Genomic DNA, 18,059 nt, shown 5'->3' with positions numbered 1-18,059 from the left:
TCACCCACGACTGTGTTACTGCAGTTTGACAGAACCCCTGGGGAGTGCCTGGCCAGGGTGGGACTGGCTTCCAGAGCTGGCTCGTTCCTAAGACCAGACTCTTTCCGCTGTTCTGCTTTACTCCTTGTAATTGTTCATCTGGTTTAGAGATCCTCACAAAAATTGTGGTATATAAAGGGTAAATCACCTTAGGGTTATCGCGGATGATTTTATCAGCCACTCTATAAATGGATTCCCTAATGCGGGTAGTGTGGATCAGAAACTTCAAAATATGATCAAGATTTTTTTTTTTATAGTCACAAGTAAGATATAATAATAGACATTAAACTTTTCCATCCTCTGTAGCGGACAGGAACCCACTGGAATCTTTGCTGGGGACCGTGGAACACCAGTTTGGTGCCCAAGGGGTAAGTTGAAGGAATGAGCTATCAGTGCAATTTAATGACAGGAAATGACTTCCCGGTGCTTGGGATGGCAATTCCTGGCTCCAGAGAAGGCTACTCTCTGTGAAAAGGTCAAAGAGTGCTCCCAGGCTGGGATTGGGGATTTGGGAAGAGAGTTAGATTAGTGAGCGGTAGTGATGAATGAAATCTCTTATCTGTTATAAACGAAGGGCCTCTCTATAAAAATGGAACTTAAAAAGGACTCATGACTTTATATAGTAACAGAGCACCTTAGCAAACATTTTCTTACTGGATCCTCACAATAACTCTATGAAATTGATACAATGGGTGTCCCTGAGGGTTAGAAAAATGAAATTACCTTTGCATTGTCAAAGCTGGACAATGACAGAGCTAGAACTCTAAGTCTTCCAAATCTCTTGTACTTTTAGATAGTTCTTTCTCTTCTATAATCGGGAGATAAAAATGTGAAGGAGAGCGGAGAAATATTTTAACGTGGAGGCTCCATTAGACTTGCCGTGGAGTTTGGTGACACCTGTCGATTTTCTTGCTCTGCGCAGTGACTCAATACAAATAAGTTAATGACTAGAACTTCCTGCCCTGTAGCTAGTTAACATGTCCTCCTCTGAGACCGAGTGCGCTAGGCCTCCACTTGTGAGTGTCACTTGGCATTTCTGACTCGGCAGGACCTCACCACGGAATGTGCCACCGCAAACAACCCGACAGCCATCACGCCTGACGAGTACTTCAATGAAGAGTTTGATCTGAAAGACAGGGACATCGGAAGGCCGAAAGAGCTGACGATCAGAACACAGAAGTAAGAGAGAGTCAGCCACCGTTTTCAGCTCATGGATTGTTCCAGAAGTTGTGCTGTTTTGTGGTGCTACGTTTGGCCATTCCTCTGCCCCCTTTTTTTAAAAAAAAATAATTTTTAAATTACTTTATGCCATGATAGCTAACGGTAGATTGCCCATCTTATTAGCCCTTTTCCAAAGAGAATATAGATTGGATGTAGGAATTCCTTATTTTTTTTTAATTGTCAGCAAGTGTCAGCTGATCAGATGAAATGGTTCCCACCAGCTATCCATGTTGTCTCGTTTGCTGTCAATTAAGGCTATTCCAGTAGGAAGTTGTAATGCAGGTCATTTCCCCGATTGCCAGATTTCAGGGGGGGCTGAATTCATTGTGGTTATAGACCCTCAGTAGCCCTGAATTAGGAGATCACTGGGAAGAGTGTGGAGCAAGTAGGCTGGTGTTGTCTAGCCTACTGCTTTATCTCTTTCCCACCTGGTAGAGACGGCCTCAGTCTTCTCTCGGTTGCATCCTGCAGGTTTAAAGCAATGCTGTGGATGTGTGAGGAGTTCCCCCTCTCTCTCGTGGAACAGGTCATTCCCATCATTGACCTGATGGCTCGAACTAGTGCTCATTTTGCAAGATTGAGAGATTTCATCAAATTAGAATTCCCACCTGGATTTCCTGTCAAAATAGGTACTGTTAAATAAGCCTCAGGAACACTTGTAGGTTCTGCCTGTTTTTGTTGGGGGAAGAAGGTGCTTCTAAGAATTGGAGCACTTTAAGCACAATGTATTAATGTCAAATAATAGACATAATAGAGGAGGTCAGAATTATCCTCTGGTTTAGTATGATTTAAAGAAATGTCATGATTCTTGGCTTATTTTGCATATCAAAATTAGAAGATCTCCAACCATCAGTTCTATTTACAGATGGTACTGACAGATGTAAAAAGGCATAAAAATAGGTGAAACTTAAGTCTCTGGGTCTCAGTTTTCCCATCTGTATATTGGGGAGGGTTGCTAGGATTAAATGAAATTATATTTATAAAAAGTGCTTGGCACAGTACTATCATAGTAAGTACTCCATAAATAATGATAACTATTTTATTATTATTCTCATAAAATTTATTTATAAGAGCTTTTATTTTGTTAGAAATTCCCTTGTTTCATGTCTTAAATGCACGGATTACGTTTGGAAACGTCAATGGCTGTAGCACTGCCGAAGAAACCGTATCTCAAAATGTGGAAGGGACCCAGGCCGATTCAGGTAAAAAAAAAATTGTTTTGTGATTTTTTTTGAAAAAAAAATTCATGCAGTCATTATACTAATTGTTCACCTTGAAATTGGATTATCTTATGAAATAGATCTCTGTGTCGGATGGATGAAGGGAAATTTTAGATTTAGTTTAGATTAAGTAAAAAACAACTCATAGAATATGTGTGAGCTCACTGTATTGAAAAGACAGCATGTTCTTAAAAATCAACTTTATAGAGGTATAATATACACACAATAAAATGCTCCCATTTTAAGTGTGACAATTCATGTATCTTGACAAATGTATACATCTTGTAACCACCACCACAATCACGATGGGGAGCATTTCTTTATGCCCCCAAACTTCCTCATGCTCCTTTGCCATCAATCCAATTCATATTTTTAGATGCTTTTGTAAATTGATTTATTTTATTATTTTTATTTTCCAGTTAATTGAATACAGAAATATAATTGATTTTTGCATTTTGACCTTGTATCTTGTAACATTACTGAATTCACTTGACTTCTGGCAGCTTTTTTGTAGATTCCTTAGAATTTCTTACACACGTGATCATGCCTGTGAATAAAGACAGTTTTACTTTTTCCTTTCCAATTTTAAGTCTGTTATTTCTTTGTCTTGCCTGATTACACTGGCTAGGATAGCCAGTACAATGCTGAATAAAGGTGGCAAGAATGGACATCCTTGCATTGTTCCTGATTTTAGGGGAGGAATGGCTGTTTCGTCATTAGCTGTGATGTCAGCTGTCAGTTTTTTGTAAATGGCCTTTATTAGGTGGAGGAAAATCTTCCCTTATGTTCCTAGTTTGCTAAGAGTTTTTACCATTATTAAGTATTGATTTTTGTCAAATGTTTTTTCTGCAACTATTGAGATGGTCTTATGGTTTTTCTCCCTTAGTCAACCAGTATTTAGAGGAATTAAAAGATAGCATCTTAATGTATGTAAATTAAAACTTCAAATAAAAACAATTTAACTCAACAATAATATACAACTTTACACTCCCATGTAGCAATAAAGTTGGATAATGTGTGCTCGTGAGGTTGTGCACCAAAAGAATACTTGTCCATTCTTGGCAGGAAGAGTAAATTGGTATAATTTGTTGAAAAAAACATTTGGCATTGCTTAGTAAATTGAAAATGTGTACCATGACTTAGCATTTCCTCGGTGTATACTCTAGAGAAACTTGTGCACATGGACATCTGGAGACCCCAGTAATGGACAGTAGCATCGTTCATAATAGCAAAAATCTGGAAACTACCCAAATGTCCTGAGATTGTAACATATGCCAGTTGTGCCGTATTAATACAATGGAAGAACATACAGTGATGAAAACCAAAATTTACAGCTATGTGCATCAAAACTGGTGAATTTCAAAACCTAATGCTGAATGGAATAAATATAAGTTGAAGAATAAATTCCATCTGATTCTATTTATGTCAAAAATAGGCTAAAACAAATGGTTAAAATTATATACATGTGGCACAACTCCAGAGAAGAGCTAGGCAGTGAAAACCACTATTCTGAATTACATGTTTAACTTTGGAGAGGAGGAAGGGATATTGTTAAGAAGGGGTGTACCTGGGGTGTAATATTGGTGGTGTTCTGTGTCTTAGGAGAGAGGGAGGATACACAGGCATTTGTTTTAATTATTGTCATTTTTCTTTTAAGTGTTCAGATATTTTATGTAGTTTCTTTTATATGTTTACCGTATTTCATAATACGAAAGGAAAATACACACTGGTGTGACTGTTATGTTCACACTTACATACCCACCCACGCTTACATACATCGCATTCCTCAAAGGATACACAAGTGAGTAAGGGCTACTTCTGGAGTTTGGAAATAGTAGCATGGGCATAGGGAGAGAAATCTTCACTTTTCATTTTACAGTAGTCTAGACTTTATGACTGTGCATTATTTTTTCACACACAAAAACATCCAGGCCCAAAAAAGCCATTTTTTCCCGTCACGATTCTTCCTCACAATCTCTCACATAATCACAAACTTTATTATTATCCTTTTAGTCCTTTCATTTTTTTTTTAATTGAAAAAAATTTTGCAAAAAGTTGGAGTAGAAATTAATTGTAATGAACTCAGACACTGGATGGTTTGCCTTTTGTGTTTCAGCTTCCCAGGTCACAAACTTTGAGGTCGATCAGTCCGTGTTTGAAATTCCCGAATCTTACCACATTCAAGACAATGGCAGAAATGTGCATCTGCAGGACGAAGATTACGAGATCATGCAGTTCGCCATCCAGCAGAGCCTGCTGGAGTCCAGCAGGGGCCAGGTGCGTGTGGCAGAATGAGTGGCAGGGCTCGGGAGGGCTTACCCTCTGATTTGGCTAACCTGGAAGACTTACTTTAAATAACTAGTCTGGCACATTCATGGTGTTAGATTATTTTGATTTTTTTCTTTTTTTTTAAAAAATAATTTTTATGATTTTTGTGAGGAGGGGTGTTCAGTTGCCTTTTTTTGTTGTTGTTGTTGTTGAGACAGAGTCTCACTCTGTCACCATGTGTAGAGTGCAGTGGCATCATTGTAGCTCACAGCAACCTCCAACTCCTGGGCTCTAAGCGATCCTTCTGCCTCAGCCTCCTGGGTAGCTGGGACTACAGGCGCACACCACAATGCCTGGCTGGATTTTTTTTTATTATTATTTCTTTTTGGTAGAGACAGGGGGTGGCGTCTCACTCTTGCTGAGGCTGGTCTCAAACTCCTGACCTCGAGCGATCCTCCCGCTTCGGTCTCCTAGAGTGCTAGGATTACAGGCATGAGCCACCGCGCCCAGCCACTTAGACTATTTTATATTTCATGCACCTGGTGTCTTTACAAAAGCTTGTTATGTAAGAGACCATCTGCATAACCCCAGTCAGCACAGTCACAAGATGTCTTCAGATAGACTTTGCTTTTCCTCATTTTCACCCAGGTAGCTTGCAATTGTGTATTTTTCAAGATGTGCTTTATAATTTTCTAGTACTGAAGCAGTAAATTCATGCTAAATCACACTGTCATATTTTTTTCTGGAATATTATCCATGGTTGGTAGCCTTAGATAAAGGTAGTGTTGTGGATTTTAATCCCAACTCCTTCCCTAGGGAGTATCATCTCCTTAAACTCTCTCTAGGTCTCTAGTGAAATACAGAGCTAAGGACAGAACAGACCTGTCTAAGAAGAGTTACCCTGTTTTTTTTTCTTTTTTTTGATATGGGGTCTCACTATGTTGCCCAGGCTGAAGTACAGTGACACGGTCATAGCTCACTGCAGCCTTGAACTCCTGGGCTCAAGTGATCCTCCCACTTCAGCCTCCTGAGTAGCTGGGACTATAGGTGTGCACCACCGTGCCCAGCAGAACAGTCACCTTTTATATGGTTCTGCCTCCAGGCTTTGCCTGCCTGTGACAATCTGAGGCTTGAGGTCCTCTTCCCCCAATATCAACTGTGTCTGTCCCCTCCCTTGTACGGCTCCTGGCTCCACTAGGGTGGGGTCTGGTCTGCCTCCACTACCCTCTGGTGTGTCCTGGGATCTTGCAGTCCATTTATTTGTTTGTTGGTTTCTTCTGTCATTCTCTCAGCAGCTATTTGCAGAGTGTCTGCTGTTTGCCAGGCACTGGGAATTCTTTGCCAAAGCAGCCCCCAGCCCTGCTCTTCCCGGGCTGCTAAGCTTGGAGAACAGTACCCACACTCTAGCATCCCCACTGGCTCAGGCTGCCGGCTTTCTGGTTTTATCCTCGAGTCTCAGAGCTTAGGGGATGTGAGTCCCCTCCTTCATTCCCTGCTGCCACCACCATGGATACCCTCCCAGACCCACTCCGTTTTATGAGGCTGCTGGGCCGAGGGCCAAACCCTGGAGCAGGCAGACTCCCTTTGGGAGGCCTCCTGGGAGAAGACCCCACCCTGGCCAGCACTGTCAGCTCAGCGTGCTTTTCCTTTCCCTGCGTAAGTGACCTTAGTTTTTCCCCTCAGTATCTACATAAACCCTGTGGCCCTAAGCTGTGATAGGGGGAGTAGCCAAAGTCAAAGACTACCGATACTGAATTGTCTTCTAATCTTGCCCTGAAAGAATCATCTGTTTTGGTCATTTAAGCTTTGCACAAGGTGAGCTGTTTGCAATATACTGATTTTGTGGAATGTGAGAGGAGGTCGTGGCTGAGTCAGGCTGTGGCGTATAGTATCTGACACGCAGGTGTTGTTTTCGAGGTAACCCAAGTCCCCGTTGGTTCTTTACACAGCACTATCAATAATAGGCATGCAAATATTTTTAATTTTGTCCCTGTCGCTTTTGTTTCCTTATCAGTGTGGCAGCTGTTTCTTCTAAGAGGTATTCACGTCTGTCGTGTTTGTTTTGCCAGGAACTTCTAGGACCAGCTTCGAATGGCGGGATCAACCAGACCCATGCCTATGACGACCAGTATGAGAGGTGACTGACGTGACTTTGATTACATCGAGGTTGATACAGCTCTCAGTGCAGGGGCAGGTGCACGGCGCCATGCATTTGTTTGGTCCCAGGCAGACGCATGACGCTGTGCACTTGGCAGGAGAGAGGAGAGACTAGATAGAGCGTCGGCTCTCCTGCTGCCTCTCGTAGCAGTTAGGAAAGTAGCGCTGAACTCTCCGTAGCCAGTCTCCGGGAGCAAGTGATAGAACTGCTGACTAGTTCGCAGGGCCATTGTCACTGGCAGAAAAGCGCCAAGTCCATGTTTCCTGACTGGTTTGATCTTCCGTGAAGAAGAGATGATCACAGGGTCTAAACGCCCTCAGTGGGAAGTTCATACAATTTTAAAGATGGGGAAATTTGGGGAAAAGCTACAGAGATGATCACCTCATCTTCTTAAGGGGGAAAAACTGCAAAGATTCATTTTACAAAGCATTTTCTTGTATTAATACTTCAGGCAGCTACAGGAGCCTAGGTTTTGCTTGAAAATTGATCAAAGTTCAATTCTCAGCCCCAGCACTTAGTAGCTGGGTGATCTTGGCCAGGCTTCTTCATCCCTCTGAGCCTGTGGTTTCTCACCTGTATATGGCACCTATGCCCCCAGCGTCATGTGGGTTAAATGGCACCATGCAAATGAAGTATCTGGTACAGCGTGCACTTGGTAAGCAGTTAGGAAATGTAGTTGCTGCCGCCGCCATGATGATAATGACTGGCCCGTCTTCTCCTGTTCTCCAACCCAGGGCCATCCAGGAGAGCCTCCTCACCAGCACTGAAGGCCCATGCGCCGGTGCCCCAAGCGACACGAGCAGTTTTGATAGCGACTTGCAGCTGGCCATGGAGCTCTCTGCCAAAGAGCTGGAGGAACGGGAGCTCCGGCTCCAGGAGGAGGAGGCCGAGCTGCAGCAAGTCCTACAGCTGTCACTCACCGAGAAATAGAGCTTTCTGCCCACGAGCTGCACAAAGCAGAGCCTCTGGGCTGCCACGGACGCTGTGTCAACCAGGACCTCGGGGATAAGAGCCTGCACCTCAGCGTGTGCAGCAGATGGCAGCTGTCCCTTCCCATGCAGGTGCAGAACCAGGGACTCCTTGGCCCACCCAGGATGCTCCCCCTGGGTGGAGAAGGGGCTGGGGAGCGGCAGGCCCTATCTCCAGGCTACGGGGAGGAGAGCATGGTCACTTTCATTAGCTGTATTGGCTTGCAGGTCACGTTTTTACTACCAGCTTTAGACAAAACCCCAATCCCTGCAGGTGTGTAGATAAATTTTTATTAAGGAGTGATAACAAAACACGTTATTGCAGAGTCAGGGTGCTTTTACATATGAGAGCGGCGGCAGCGGCAGCAGCCTTCGTAGGGTGTGGTTTATGAGGATTTGAGACACTTCTTTACTGTTCACCAAAGAAATGGGTAATCTGTGCTGATCTACTCTTTATTTTTACCTTTATACAGGGTTTCTAGGACATTGTCATTATTCCTCCTCCATCTCCACCTTACTCCATTCCTTCCACCCCCCAGCTAAAATTAAAGAGGAGATATGTACAGGATCTATTTTAGATTGTGGTTAACTATTTGCATCAAATTAAGATAGACAAATGACCACGGCTGTTGCCTTAGCCTTAAAAATTACTAATAGTATCAAACCGCCTCACTCCACTTATTGAAGGATCTGATTTGAATTTATAAAGGCAATTCCTTTGAGAGCAGGATCCTCCAGGCTAAATCAAAGGCAGCTAATCCTGTCCCTGAAGGAGCAGCTAGAAGAACCTGGCTCTTGTTCTTGAAGGGGGCAAGCTAGCCAAAATACTAGAACAGCATAGAACCAAACCAAGTGCGTGTTCTACTCCTGCCCTAGCGAACGATTTCCACATAGAAGCCTAGGAAGAACCCATCGCATGCCCTCGTCTCACCTGGGAGGAAAGATGGATTTGAAATCAGAAAGGGAGCTTACAACAGAGCTCAGTGGCTCTTCATTCTAAAGGGAACATGGTGATTCCACATTGCTTTTTAGAGTTCAAATCAACATCTTTCTGGATAAATATATTTTTTAACAGAATTTTTATTATTTTTAAAAGATATAAAAACGACTACTCACATCAGTAGCAATACAAGGTTATGCATTTTAACCAGATTTTCTCAGGCCTTTTTTGGATACCTTTAGTAGTTAACTATTTTGTCAAACCCTCCTGTAAATAACCATTGCAGAACTCGGGGGGGGGGGGGGGGCTATAGCCGAGGGCACCCCTCGCTCTGGCCCGTGTATGCAGTTCCCACAGTGCACTGAAATAACCCGGGAAACAATATCCTCCTCTGTGTTGCATCTATTTCCTCTGTTGCGCTTCTTTTTAGGACAGGAAGAGAAACATAAACTCCTGTCCCAGTTAACGTCCTGTTATCATACAGTTAGTGTCACCAGTAAGACGTTCCTAGACACAAAGAACTGTGCTTTGAATTCCACATAACCATCTGCCTTTTTTTGTCACGGTCTGACCAAAGTTCCTTCTGTACACGCGAGGCCAGTACAGGCAACTTCACGTTTGTTTCACATACGCGGCTTGGCATTTTGTTCACTTGGCGTTTACGTGAAGTAAACACTCCTTGGCGGGAAGACACTTCTTGGGAGTGGCTGCAGTTAGGCCATGTCGTTTACTCACTAAGATGAACCGTAGGTAATTTCTGTGTTCGCATTCCATTGCTCTGCTTCCCGAGGTCTTTGACTTTCTCCCCAGAGTCACTTAAAAAGGGACTGAGCATCATATCAACCTGTTGTAGCATTTTTCATATATGTGTTCACTCTTAAAATGCAAATAAAGCCTGCTTCCTTAGAGGGTGCTCATACAATATGCCAGACAGTCTTGGAGTCTTTTTTTCTATTTCACCTTGTTTTTTCTACTGACTGGATGTAGCCACACTTCCTGTCGGCTGTCAGTAGAACACGAGAATGCCTCGCATTGCTGTTGCACATGATTCCAAAGGTAGCACAGTCCTTTCAGCCTTTCTGCCCAAGTTATAGAGTCTGCGAGCCCCATGTGACTTGTCTCCAAGGGAAACTAAAAGCAAGCCAGTGTTGGGGCTGCCCGGAGACACCTCTGTGGCCCTCCTCCTGGAGGTGGACTGGCTCTTGTGGGTTTAGGGAGACCAAGCCAACATAAAATCTGAGTGAATGTATCTCTCCGTTGAAGCCAGAGTGCTTTGTGAGTGGAATCTTAGAAATTAAGGCTTCCAAACTCATTCGGCACCTAAATATGTTGGTATTAAAAACAAAAGGGGCAGTGGCCAGTACAAGTGTTTGAGTTTCAAAAATGAGGCCTTGGTACTTCCAGGAAGATGTGAAGGAGCTGCTTTGCTTTTGGGGACAGTAACCAATCAATCCTTTGAGCCACGAGGATACCATGAAGAAAACGGTTCCTCTTGTTAGGTCAAGAGGTACAATATCTATGGATTATTTAATTGAAAACCAAATAGTTTCTTTCCTTATCTTTAGGTTCACTAATACTTATTGGCCCAATGTCAGCAGAAACTTTAATTGGGCAACTTCTGCATATTAGACACTGCTGGGAACTAAGTGTGACGAAGTTCCCAAGGGACTTTGCTCTGTGAACAAGCTTGTCACGCAGTATGTAACATGACATGTCAAGGAAATGAAGAGTCTGCCCTAAATAATGACAGGAAAAGGAATTGCCCAGGTCCCAGTCTCCTGCTGACCACAGATGACATGAAGGAAGACGAACTGGACTATGGAAATTTCAAGTGATTCTGGTTCGGAAGGTGATGGAGTTCAAAGTCCCACCCTGTGTCTAGAAATATGTGTGGGTTTAAGACTGAGGTCCAGCTGGAAACAATATAATATGCTAATAACACCTCAGAGCCCCTACATCACAAGCAGTATGGGGAGACTTTAAAGAAAGTTTAGTGTTTGCTAATATAATTCATTTTTATCTGACTGATGCAAATTGATTGGATGTGTTCATCTGGGTACAGGATTGGTATTCTGAGTACAGTTTGGTTGTGAGATTTAGGGTTTGGCTACCACCTCCTGTACCCCCAAAGATGAAGTCCAGGGAAAATAATTCCACTTGGAAGTACTAGTTGGCAGGTCTTTGGTGCATCAAAGTTTTCAGTATAATTCTCTCTTTCCCAGAATTGATATTTTTATCTTTAGGCATCTCTTTGCAATAAGCCTCTTTCTACAAAGATTATTCTTTGTCTTACTTTCGTGTGAAATCTCACACAAAACAGCTGATAAAATTGGGATGAAGGTTTCGACTGGGTTTTGGATTTGTGTGTGGAATTGCAAAGTTATTTCAGAAAACGAATATGAGCCAACTATCTGGCTCGTATTACTTAGCAAACAGCAAGGATTATAGGCTTGGCAAGTTTTTACTGTTTCCTTTTAAAATCTTAAAAATGACAGTAAAGGCCGGGCGCGGTGGCTCACGCCTGTAATCCTAGCTCTGGGAGGCCGAGGCGGGTGGATCGCTCGAGGTCAGGAGTTCGAGACCAGCCTGAGCAAGAGTGAGACCCCGTCTCTACTAAAAATAGAAAGAAATTATCTGGCCAACTAAAAATATATATACAAAAAAATTAGCCGGGCATGGTGGCTCATGCCTGTAGTCCCAGCTGCTCGGGAGGCTGAGGCAGTAGGATCGCTTCAGCCCAGGAGTCTGAGGTTGCTGTGAGCTAGGCTGATGCCACAGCACTCACTCTAGCCCGGGCAACAAAGTGAGACTCTGTCTCAAAAAAAAAAAAAAAAAAAAATGACAGTAAATATTGTGGCAGCGGATCAAAACTTGGTGCTCCAGATGAGGAGGGGATGTGTGCTCCTGGGACTGAACTCTGTCACCAACGCCAAATGCTACAGTTGGTAAACACAAACTTCTATGGGACAGGCCAACTGGGCTGATTCCTCTACATCTGTATAAGTTTTCACATCAGTGTATCTTCACAACAATTAAGAAACAGTGTGCATACCACCACTTTACAGATGAGAAAACTGAGGCTCTGGAAAAGTTAAACCTGTCTGGATGAGAATACAGGTCTTCCTACCCCTGGCCCAGCCTGAAAGTTTGATTATGGCTCAGTTTTCTGAAATGATCAATACTTTGCCTTGAGGCAACAGTGTTATTTCACACATGAATTTAAAATTTCACTTCACAGTGCTTCCTTAAGAGATTAGATCAGACACACATACCTGCAGTTCAAACACTTGGGAAATAATTAGTAGGAGTAGAACAGCATATAGGATTTTACTTTAATTGACACTTTGCTCAAAAGCACAGAACAGTGAACACTTCAATGGCTCAACGTTACCACAAATTCTAAAACGGTTACAGTATCCCACATCACTTACTTCACATTAAGTGCAGGCTGTTAACAAAAATAAAGACATCAGTGTGGTGCCTGAATGGAGCACAAGATAAGCATTTCCATTTAATAACAAAATTAATTTAAACCTAGCACCTTAAAATAAATATTGATAACCACTTTATAAGTACAAGTATCACTTCAATAAGGGAAAAAAAATCCAGTTCACTAACAGTGCAAAATAATAGCAGCGTTTTCCAAGTTGAGATTAAATCTGTGTAAACACACACTGGCCAGCACAGTGAACATGCACTTCCTGTTGGTTAAGCCCTCCCCACCCCCAGCTGAAAGGAGCTTCTGCTGAGCCGCTTTTGGATTCCAAATCTGAAAAGGTACCACAAGTTTTAGGCTGTGGGCTGGAAAGCCTTCAGTGCAGTACGGGGGCAGATCTCAGTGGGATGGAGTTCTTTTTCAGATGGGTCAACTAGTGATATTCCAGTCTATCCCCAGGCCAAGGGTGCACGCGGTAACAGGTCTACCGGATGTGACCCTGGCTTCCGTGGGGGCACCTGAGTGCAGAGCCAGATACAGGTGAGGAGTGACAGCCTAAGCCCCCCACAGCTGCTACTGCTTTGCAACCAGAGCATTCTAGTCCAGCTCAGATGAAATGAAAAAACATGCGATCCCCAACCCACTGTGACTGAATGGTTCTTAAATAGGGAATGTCTACATGGTAAGTCTTCCTCTTACTAATATTTTCAAGCATTAACGATTAGTTTTTTCCAGTGTGGTTTACAGACACTCACAGGGTTAGCATGTTTTCTTTCTCATGAGAACTCCATCTTTACACTGAACCTTGGACTTCAGGTCTTACTTTTAATAATCACAGCCAGATTAAAAAAAAGAAACACTTAGAAGCAGACTCAGTGGCCGATTATTTACATTACAGTGTTAGGAAACAAATAATTGCTAACAGATGTTTTTTCTAAATCATTCAGCATTTACCAACTGTCCAGACCGAAGGTCATTTCCAAGGAGGGAAGTTCTGATTCCAACTTCTCACTGGCCCGTGTGCAACACAACTTCTCCTGTTCCCGAGTACTCATGGAAGAACTTGTTCGCCTGGCTGTCACCGACGCCGAATGGGCTTGTAGACGCAGAATGCCATAAGGATCACGGTCACCAGCAGGATGCTGAAAATGGTTCCCAACAACACTGCAAAGGGAAAATGGGTTACCTCCTGACGGCAGCTTCAGGCTCTGTAATTCATCCACTCAGGGACAGTGATTTACCAAATGCCACTTTCTGCCAGGCACTGTACGGGGTGCTGGGCAAAAAGCAGTGAACAGACCCTTTCTTGGGTTGTCTCCATGTATCGGGGGGAGAGAAATGGAAACAAGTAAGAGCATTTCACACAGCTTGATGTGCCATGCAGCAAACGGTCATGTGCTGGGGGTGGGGAGGGGTGGGCGACAGGAGGCAGGGCAGTGAAGGCAGCATCTGAGGAGCTGAGACTTTTTAAGAGGAAGGATCTGGCCATGTGACCCTCTGCAGGGAGAGGGCACAGCCCAAGGATCATCAAGGCAAGAACCAACCCGGCAGGCTCAATGAACAGAAAGGAGGCAAGCAGGAAGGAAGCCAGACAGGAAGGCTGGAGCCAGTTTACGCAGGGCCTTGATGACCATGAAGGAAACACGGATTTATGACAAGTTTAAAGAGAAGCCATTGGAGGGTTGTAGGCAAAGAGTGACATGGTCTGATTTAGTTGGGAAAAAGTTCCCTCTGGCTGCTGTGTGGAGAACCATCCAATCACAGGGGGACAAGGATAGGAGCAGGGAGCCCAGCTACACCTTTTTTTTTTTTGAGACAGAGTCTCGCTCTGTTGCCCGGGCTAGAGTGAGTGCCGTGGCATCAGCCTAGCTCACAGCAACCTCAAACTCCGGGGCTCAAGCGATCCTACCGCCTCAGCCTCCCGAGTAGCTGGGACTACAGGCATGCGCCACCATGCCCAGCTCATTTTTCTATATATATTTTTAGCTGTCCATATAATTTTCGTTCTATTTTTAGTAGAGACAGGGTCTCGCTCTTGCTCAGGCTGGTCTCAAACTCCTGATCTCAAGCAATCCGCCTGCCTCGGCCTCCCAGAGTGCCAGGATTACAGGCGTGAGCCACCGTGCCCTGCCCCACCTACACTTTTAAAGCCATTAATAAAAACTGGAGATTCAGTTGGTCTCTAGATGAGTTTTGACAAGGACCTTCTGACCAAAGGAGCAATGAACTAACTTCATAAACCTATTATGCTTTGGGGAGTTAATTTCACGTCTAAAATTTTCAAGGTGCTCAGGTGAGAAATGGAACCTACAACTGATTTGTCAAGTTGAGCCCTGGCGGTACAGGACGACAAGGACCTTAACTTTAAACTACTAACATAACCAGCAACCTGTCAGATTTATTCAATAGCAGCGGTGATGTGCAATCTTGTTTCTGTGACCATCTCAGAGATATTGAGAAGCACTCAAAATGATGTTACCTTTAACAAGCAAAGGTACATTTATAAGTGCTTTTAAGTTATGTGGCCCTAATCCCAGGTTCCAGCTGGGGCCTAACCATGGTTATTCTCTAGTCTGATTACTATCCCTCTGAAAAAAACAAGATTTGACCATAGTTTTATATTTAAATCAGTAATTCTGGAGTATCCATGACCCTCTTACCCACCTTCTACACTTAACCCAGTTATTATTAAAAAACTGACTATAGAGAAAGATCACCTTTTTTGGTGACTAGGGGAGACGAAGGAAGGAAAAAGTGACAAAGACAGTGTGTCATAACTCCAGAAGGCCAGAAGTAATTTTAAGGTCTTTGTTAAACAAAAATCTATGACCTATGTGAGCTAAATGTCACGTCTCAAAATAGCCCTTGGTAACTAAATACCTGCCCTAATTTTCAAAAGTCCTGAATTCTGAGTTTCTAATGTTCTTACTACAACTGGACTTACGGTTGTCTTATTCCATTTAAGCCATTTTCTTGTACTTTGTATTTTGGAAGGGCTTTAAAAAAATTAAAACTCCCAAAGTAAGAATCCAGGGGACAGGAAATCTGCTTTAAAAAAATAAAAAAGAGCTTAAAACCATGAGTTGTTATGTACACAATATCCATTTGGATCGCTATCCATCTGGGGCTTGACAAATTCTTCCCCTCAGTCTATTCACCTCTTCCTGTACGTTGCATGTAGCGTCAGCTGCCTGAATGGCAGGCCCAGAGAGGACCTTAAAAGACTATTTCAGTCTGTCCTGATAGTCACTTCCCATCATTAAGGCTCATTTTCTGCATCCATAAAATGGGACAAATGAAACCCACCTAACAAGGCCTAAATGTGTTTACCTTCAAGAGTGCTCAACACAGTAACGAGCACATGATAAATGAGAGACATTATTATGAGCAAGACAAGCAGTACAGCACAGGAGTCAAGAATTTAGGGTTTGGGGTTAGACCCTTTGGGTTCCTATGTACATTTACAGGCCATGTGACCTCACTTAAGTCACCCAACCTCTGTTTCTTGTTCTACAAAAATAAAGACAAAAAAAAAAAAAAATGCCCACTGCACAGGATTGTCTAAGGCAGTGTCGCTCAAACTATGTGGTAAAGGACTACTTTTTATAATTTCTAGTCTGTCCCAGACCACTACACAGTCCTATTGTGTGTGACTAATAACTGGCTCCCTTCACCTGCAAAGCATTAGAGTTCAGGGACACCTAGAACTGGTCTCTACTTGTTGAATGTTGCAACAAAGTCAAGTTCTTAAGTTTCAAAACCTTTACTCTCAATTTCTGTAGCCATCTCTTTGCAGATAACAAATATTAATAGTTTGCAGACCACACTTTGAGTAGTACCATTCTACAGCAGTGGTTCTCAACCAGGGGGATATTGCCCCCAGTGGACATTCGGCAATATCTGTAGGCATTTTGATTATCTCGACTCGGGCTGTGGGGTGCTACTGGCATCTAGAGGGTAAAAGCTGAAGATGCTGTCAAACATCTTAAAGTGCTCAGGATGGCCCCCCATCCCACTTAAAAAGAATCATATATCCAACAGGTTAGTAGTATCCAAGTTGAGAAACCCTGTTCTAAAGGATCAAGTGGGATAATGTGTGAAAACTACTTAGCAGAGGGTTAGGTACACAATGAGAAATGACACTACATGGCCACTTTGTAGATATATGGATGTACTAATGAGTTACAGTGGGAAGAGAGGACTTTGACAAGAGACGTATTTATTGTGAAGTTCTTCAAGCCTCAAGATTCCTTCCAAACCATGGGCACACATATGTATGTATGCGTTCGTGTGTTTGTGTGCGTGTTGAAGAGATTCTCTCAAAACTTATGTTTCAAGCCCCACAGAACCTAGGTTCTGGTACTGGCCCCCACCCCTTCCTAGCTGTGTAACCTTGGGCAAATAATTTCACCACTCTGAGCTTCATTTTTCTTATCTGTAAAATAGGGTTGAAAAACCATACCTTTCTCACTAAGGAACTGTGGGGCTCAAATGCATTCGTGTATAAAAAGTTAGCCCAACACATTGTATGTAAGAAATGCTCCACAACTGTCAATTATCGTTATTACTATGAATACTGGCCGTTTTAGGAAAAAAGAGAGAGTGGGGGTATTTGATGCGGCCTAGCCTGACCCTACACAGCCAGAGAGGAGGGGAACCAGACTGAGACCTACGTCTCCCGGTCCCAGTTCATTCACGTGCAACCAGCACGTATCGAGAGCCTACTGGGTCCCATGCCTTGAGCCGGGTGGTGAAGCTCAGGCCTTCTGCCCCCGGCCTTCGGAGAGGGAGTCGCGGGGCTCCCTGCGAGGCCCCACCTGGGCCCCCCGCCCGCACCAACCCCGTCCGCCCCGCGCGCGCCTGGCCCCGGCTGCTCACCCAGGTTCTGCCCACGCAGCACTGCGTACGGCCGGCTCCACTTGGACGGATCTATGGGGTTCGGGGCCTCCGCCAGCCCCACCAAGAGGCTGCACAGGCCGAAGTACAGACCCGTTAACAACGGACGCAGCATCTTCCCGGTCCGTAGCCGCGGAAAGGCCACTTCCGCCGCAACCCCCGCCTCGATCGCCACCGGTTCCGTCGTTGCCTCCGTCCGCTGGGCGCGCGCCGTCGCCAGAGTAACTGCACCCCCCGGGCTGAAGTTCCACCCCCGCCCAAGGTTCGTCCCGCATTAACGTTCCCTCGTGAGTAATGTTTCCTTCCGGACCAAACTTTCCGCCTTGATCAGTGTTCCGTCCGGGGCAACGTTCCGCCGTGATTACCGTTCCGCTGTGATTACCGTTCCGCTATGACCAACGTTACCCCATCCTTTGGGCCTCTCTAGAGGTCACATAGATCCATTTGGGACCTATCGAAGGTTTTTAACGAATCCCTGCATCTTCTTATTAAATTTCCACCATAAGCCTGAGAAATAGACAGTGTATGCCCATTTTACAAATGCCAGCTTCTCAGGAAGCCCTTACCTGGACATCCTTTTCGGAAATTGCAACCCTCCTTCTCCCTCAATGTACACAGTACCTATCCTCATTCTCTCTTTTATCCTCATTGGCATTTACCTTATGCGTTTAACGTACATTTTGTAATTTTCTTAGTACCCCCTCTCCTTGCTAGAATGTAAAGTTCACAAGGGTAGAGATTTTGTTCTTGCTCACTGCTCTGTCCCAGAGACTAGCAGAGTAGCATATTATGTTCAATGAATGTTTGCTGAATAAATGAGGGAACTGAGCTTAGTTAAGTGTTTGGCCCAACGGTACACACAGTAAGTGGCAGAGCTGGAATTTGAGCCAAGTATAATTCTCAATCTGGAGGC

The 18,059-nt window shown here is 43.9% G+C and overlaps 2 protein-coding genes across 3 annotated transcripts in view; one reads left to right on the top strand and one right to left on the bottom strand.

Moving 5' to 3' along the window:
* Positions 1–14,054, top strand: part of ANKRD13A (ankyrin repeat domain 13A) — a 34,687-nt gene extending 20,633 nt beyond the window's left edge. The window contains exons 9-16 of one of the 2 annotated variants that reach the window (XR_006730682.1): positions 346–407; positions 1,088–1,218; positions 1,732–1,889; positions 2,349–2,462; positions 4,597–4,757; positions 6,818–6,885; positions 7,641–7,967; positions 13,198–14,054. Coding sequence is in view for 1 of the 2 variants with exons in the window: in XM_045534572.1 (XP_045390528.1) it covers positions 346–407; positions 1,088–1,218; positions 1,732–1,889; positions 2,349–2,462; positions 4,597–4,757; positions 6,818–6,885; positions 7,641–7,836 (890 nt within the window). In the remaining variant the exon portion in view is untranslated. Of the gene's footprint in view, positions 1–345; positions 408–1,087; positions 1,219–1,731; positions 1,890–2,348; positions 2,463–4,596; positions 4,758–6,817; positions 6,886–7,640; positions 9,739–13,197 lie in introns of those variants that run through there. The other variant, XM_045534572.1, reaches the window with a different exon arrangement.
* Positions 13,123–17,437, bottom strand: C21H12orf76 (chromosome 21 C12orf76 homolog). The gene is made up of 2 exons (XM_045534574.1): positions 17,129–17,437; positions 13,123–13,414 (listed from the first exon to the last, which is right to left on the bottom strand). Exons 1-2 carry the CDS (start codon positions 17,259–17,261, stop codon positions 13,329–13,331), a joined length of 219 nt encoding a protein of 72 aa, XP_045390530.1. The 5' UTR covers positions 17,262–17,437; the 3' UTR covers positions 13,123–13,328.
* Positions 17,438–18,059: the final 622 nt, after the last annotated feature.

The sequence above is a fragment of the Lemur catta genome, chromosome 21 (genome assembly GCF_020740605.2).
Source record: "Lemur catta isolate mLemCat1 chromosome 21, mLemCat1.pri, whole genome shotgun sequence".
Lineage (NCBI taxonomy): Eukaryota > Metazoa > Chordata > Mammalia > Primates > Lemuridae > Lemur > Lemur catta.
This window is presented reverse-complemented; position numbering and strand designations above follow the sequence as displayed.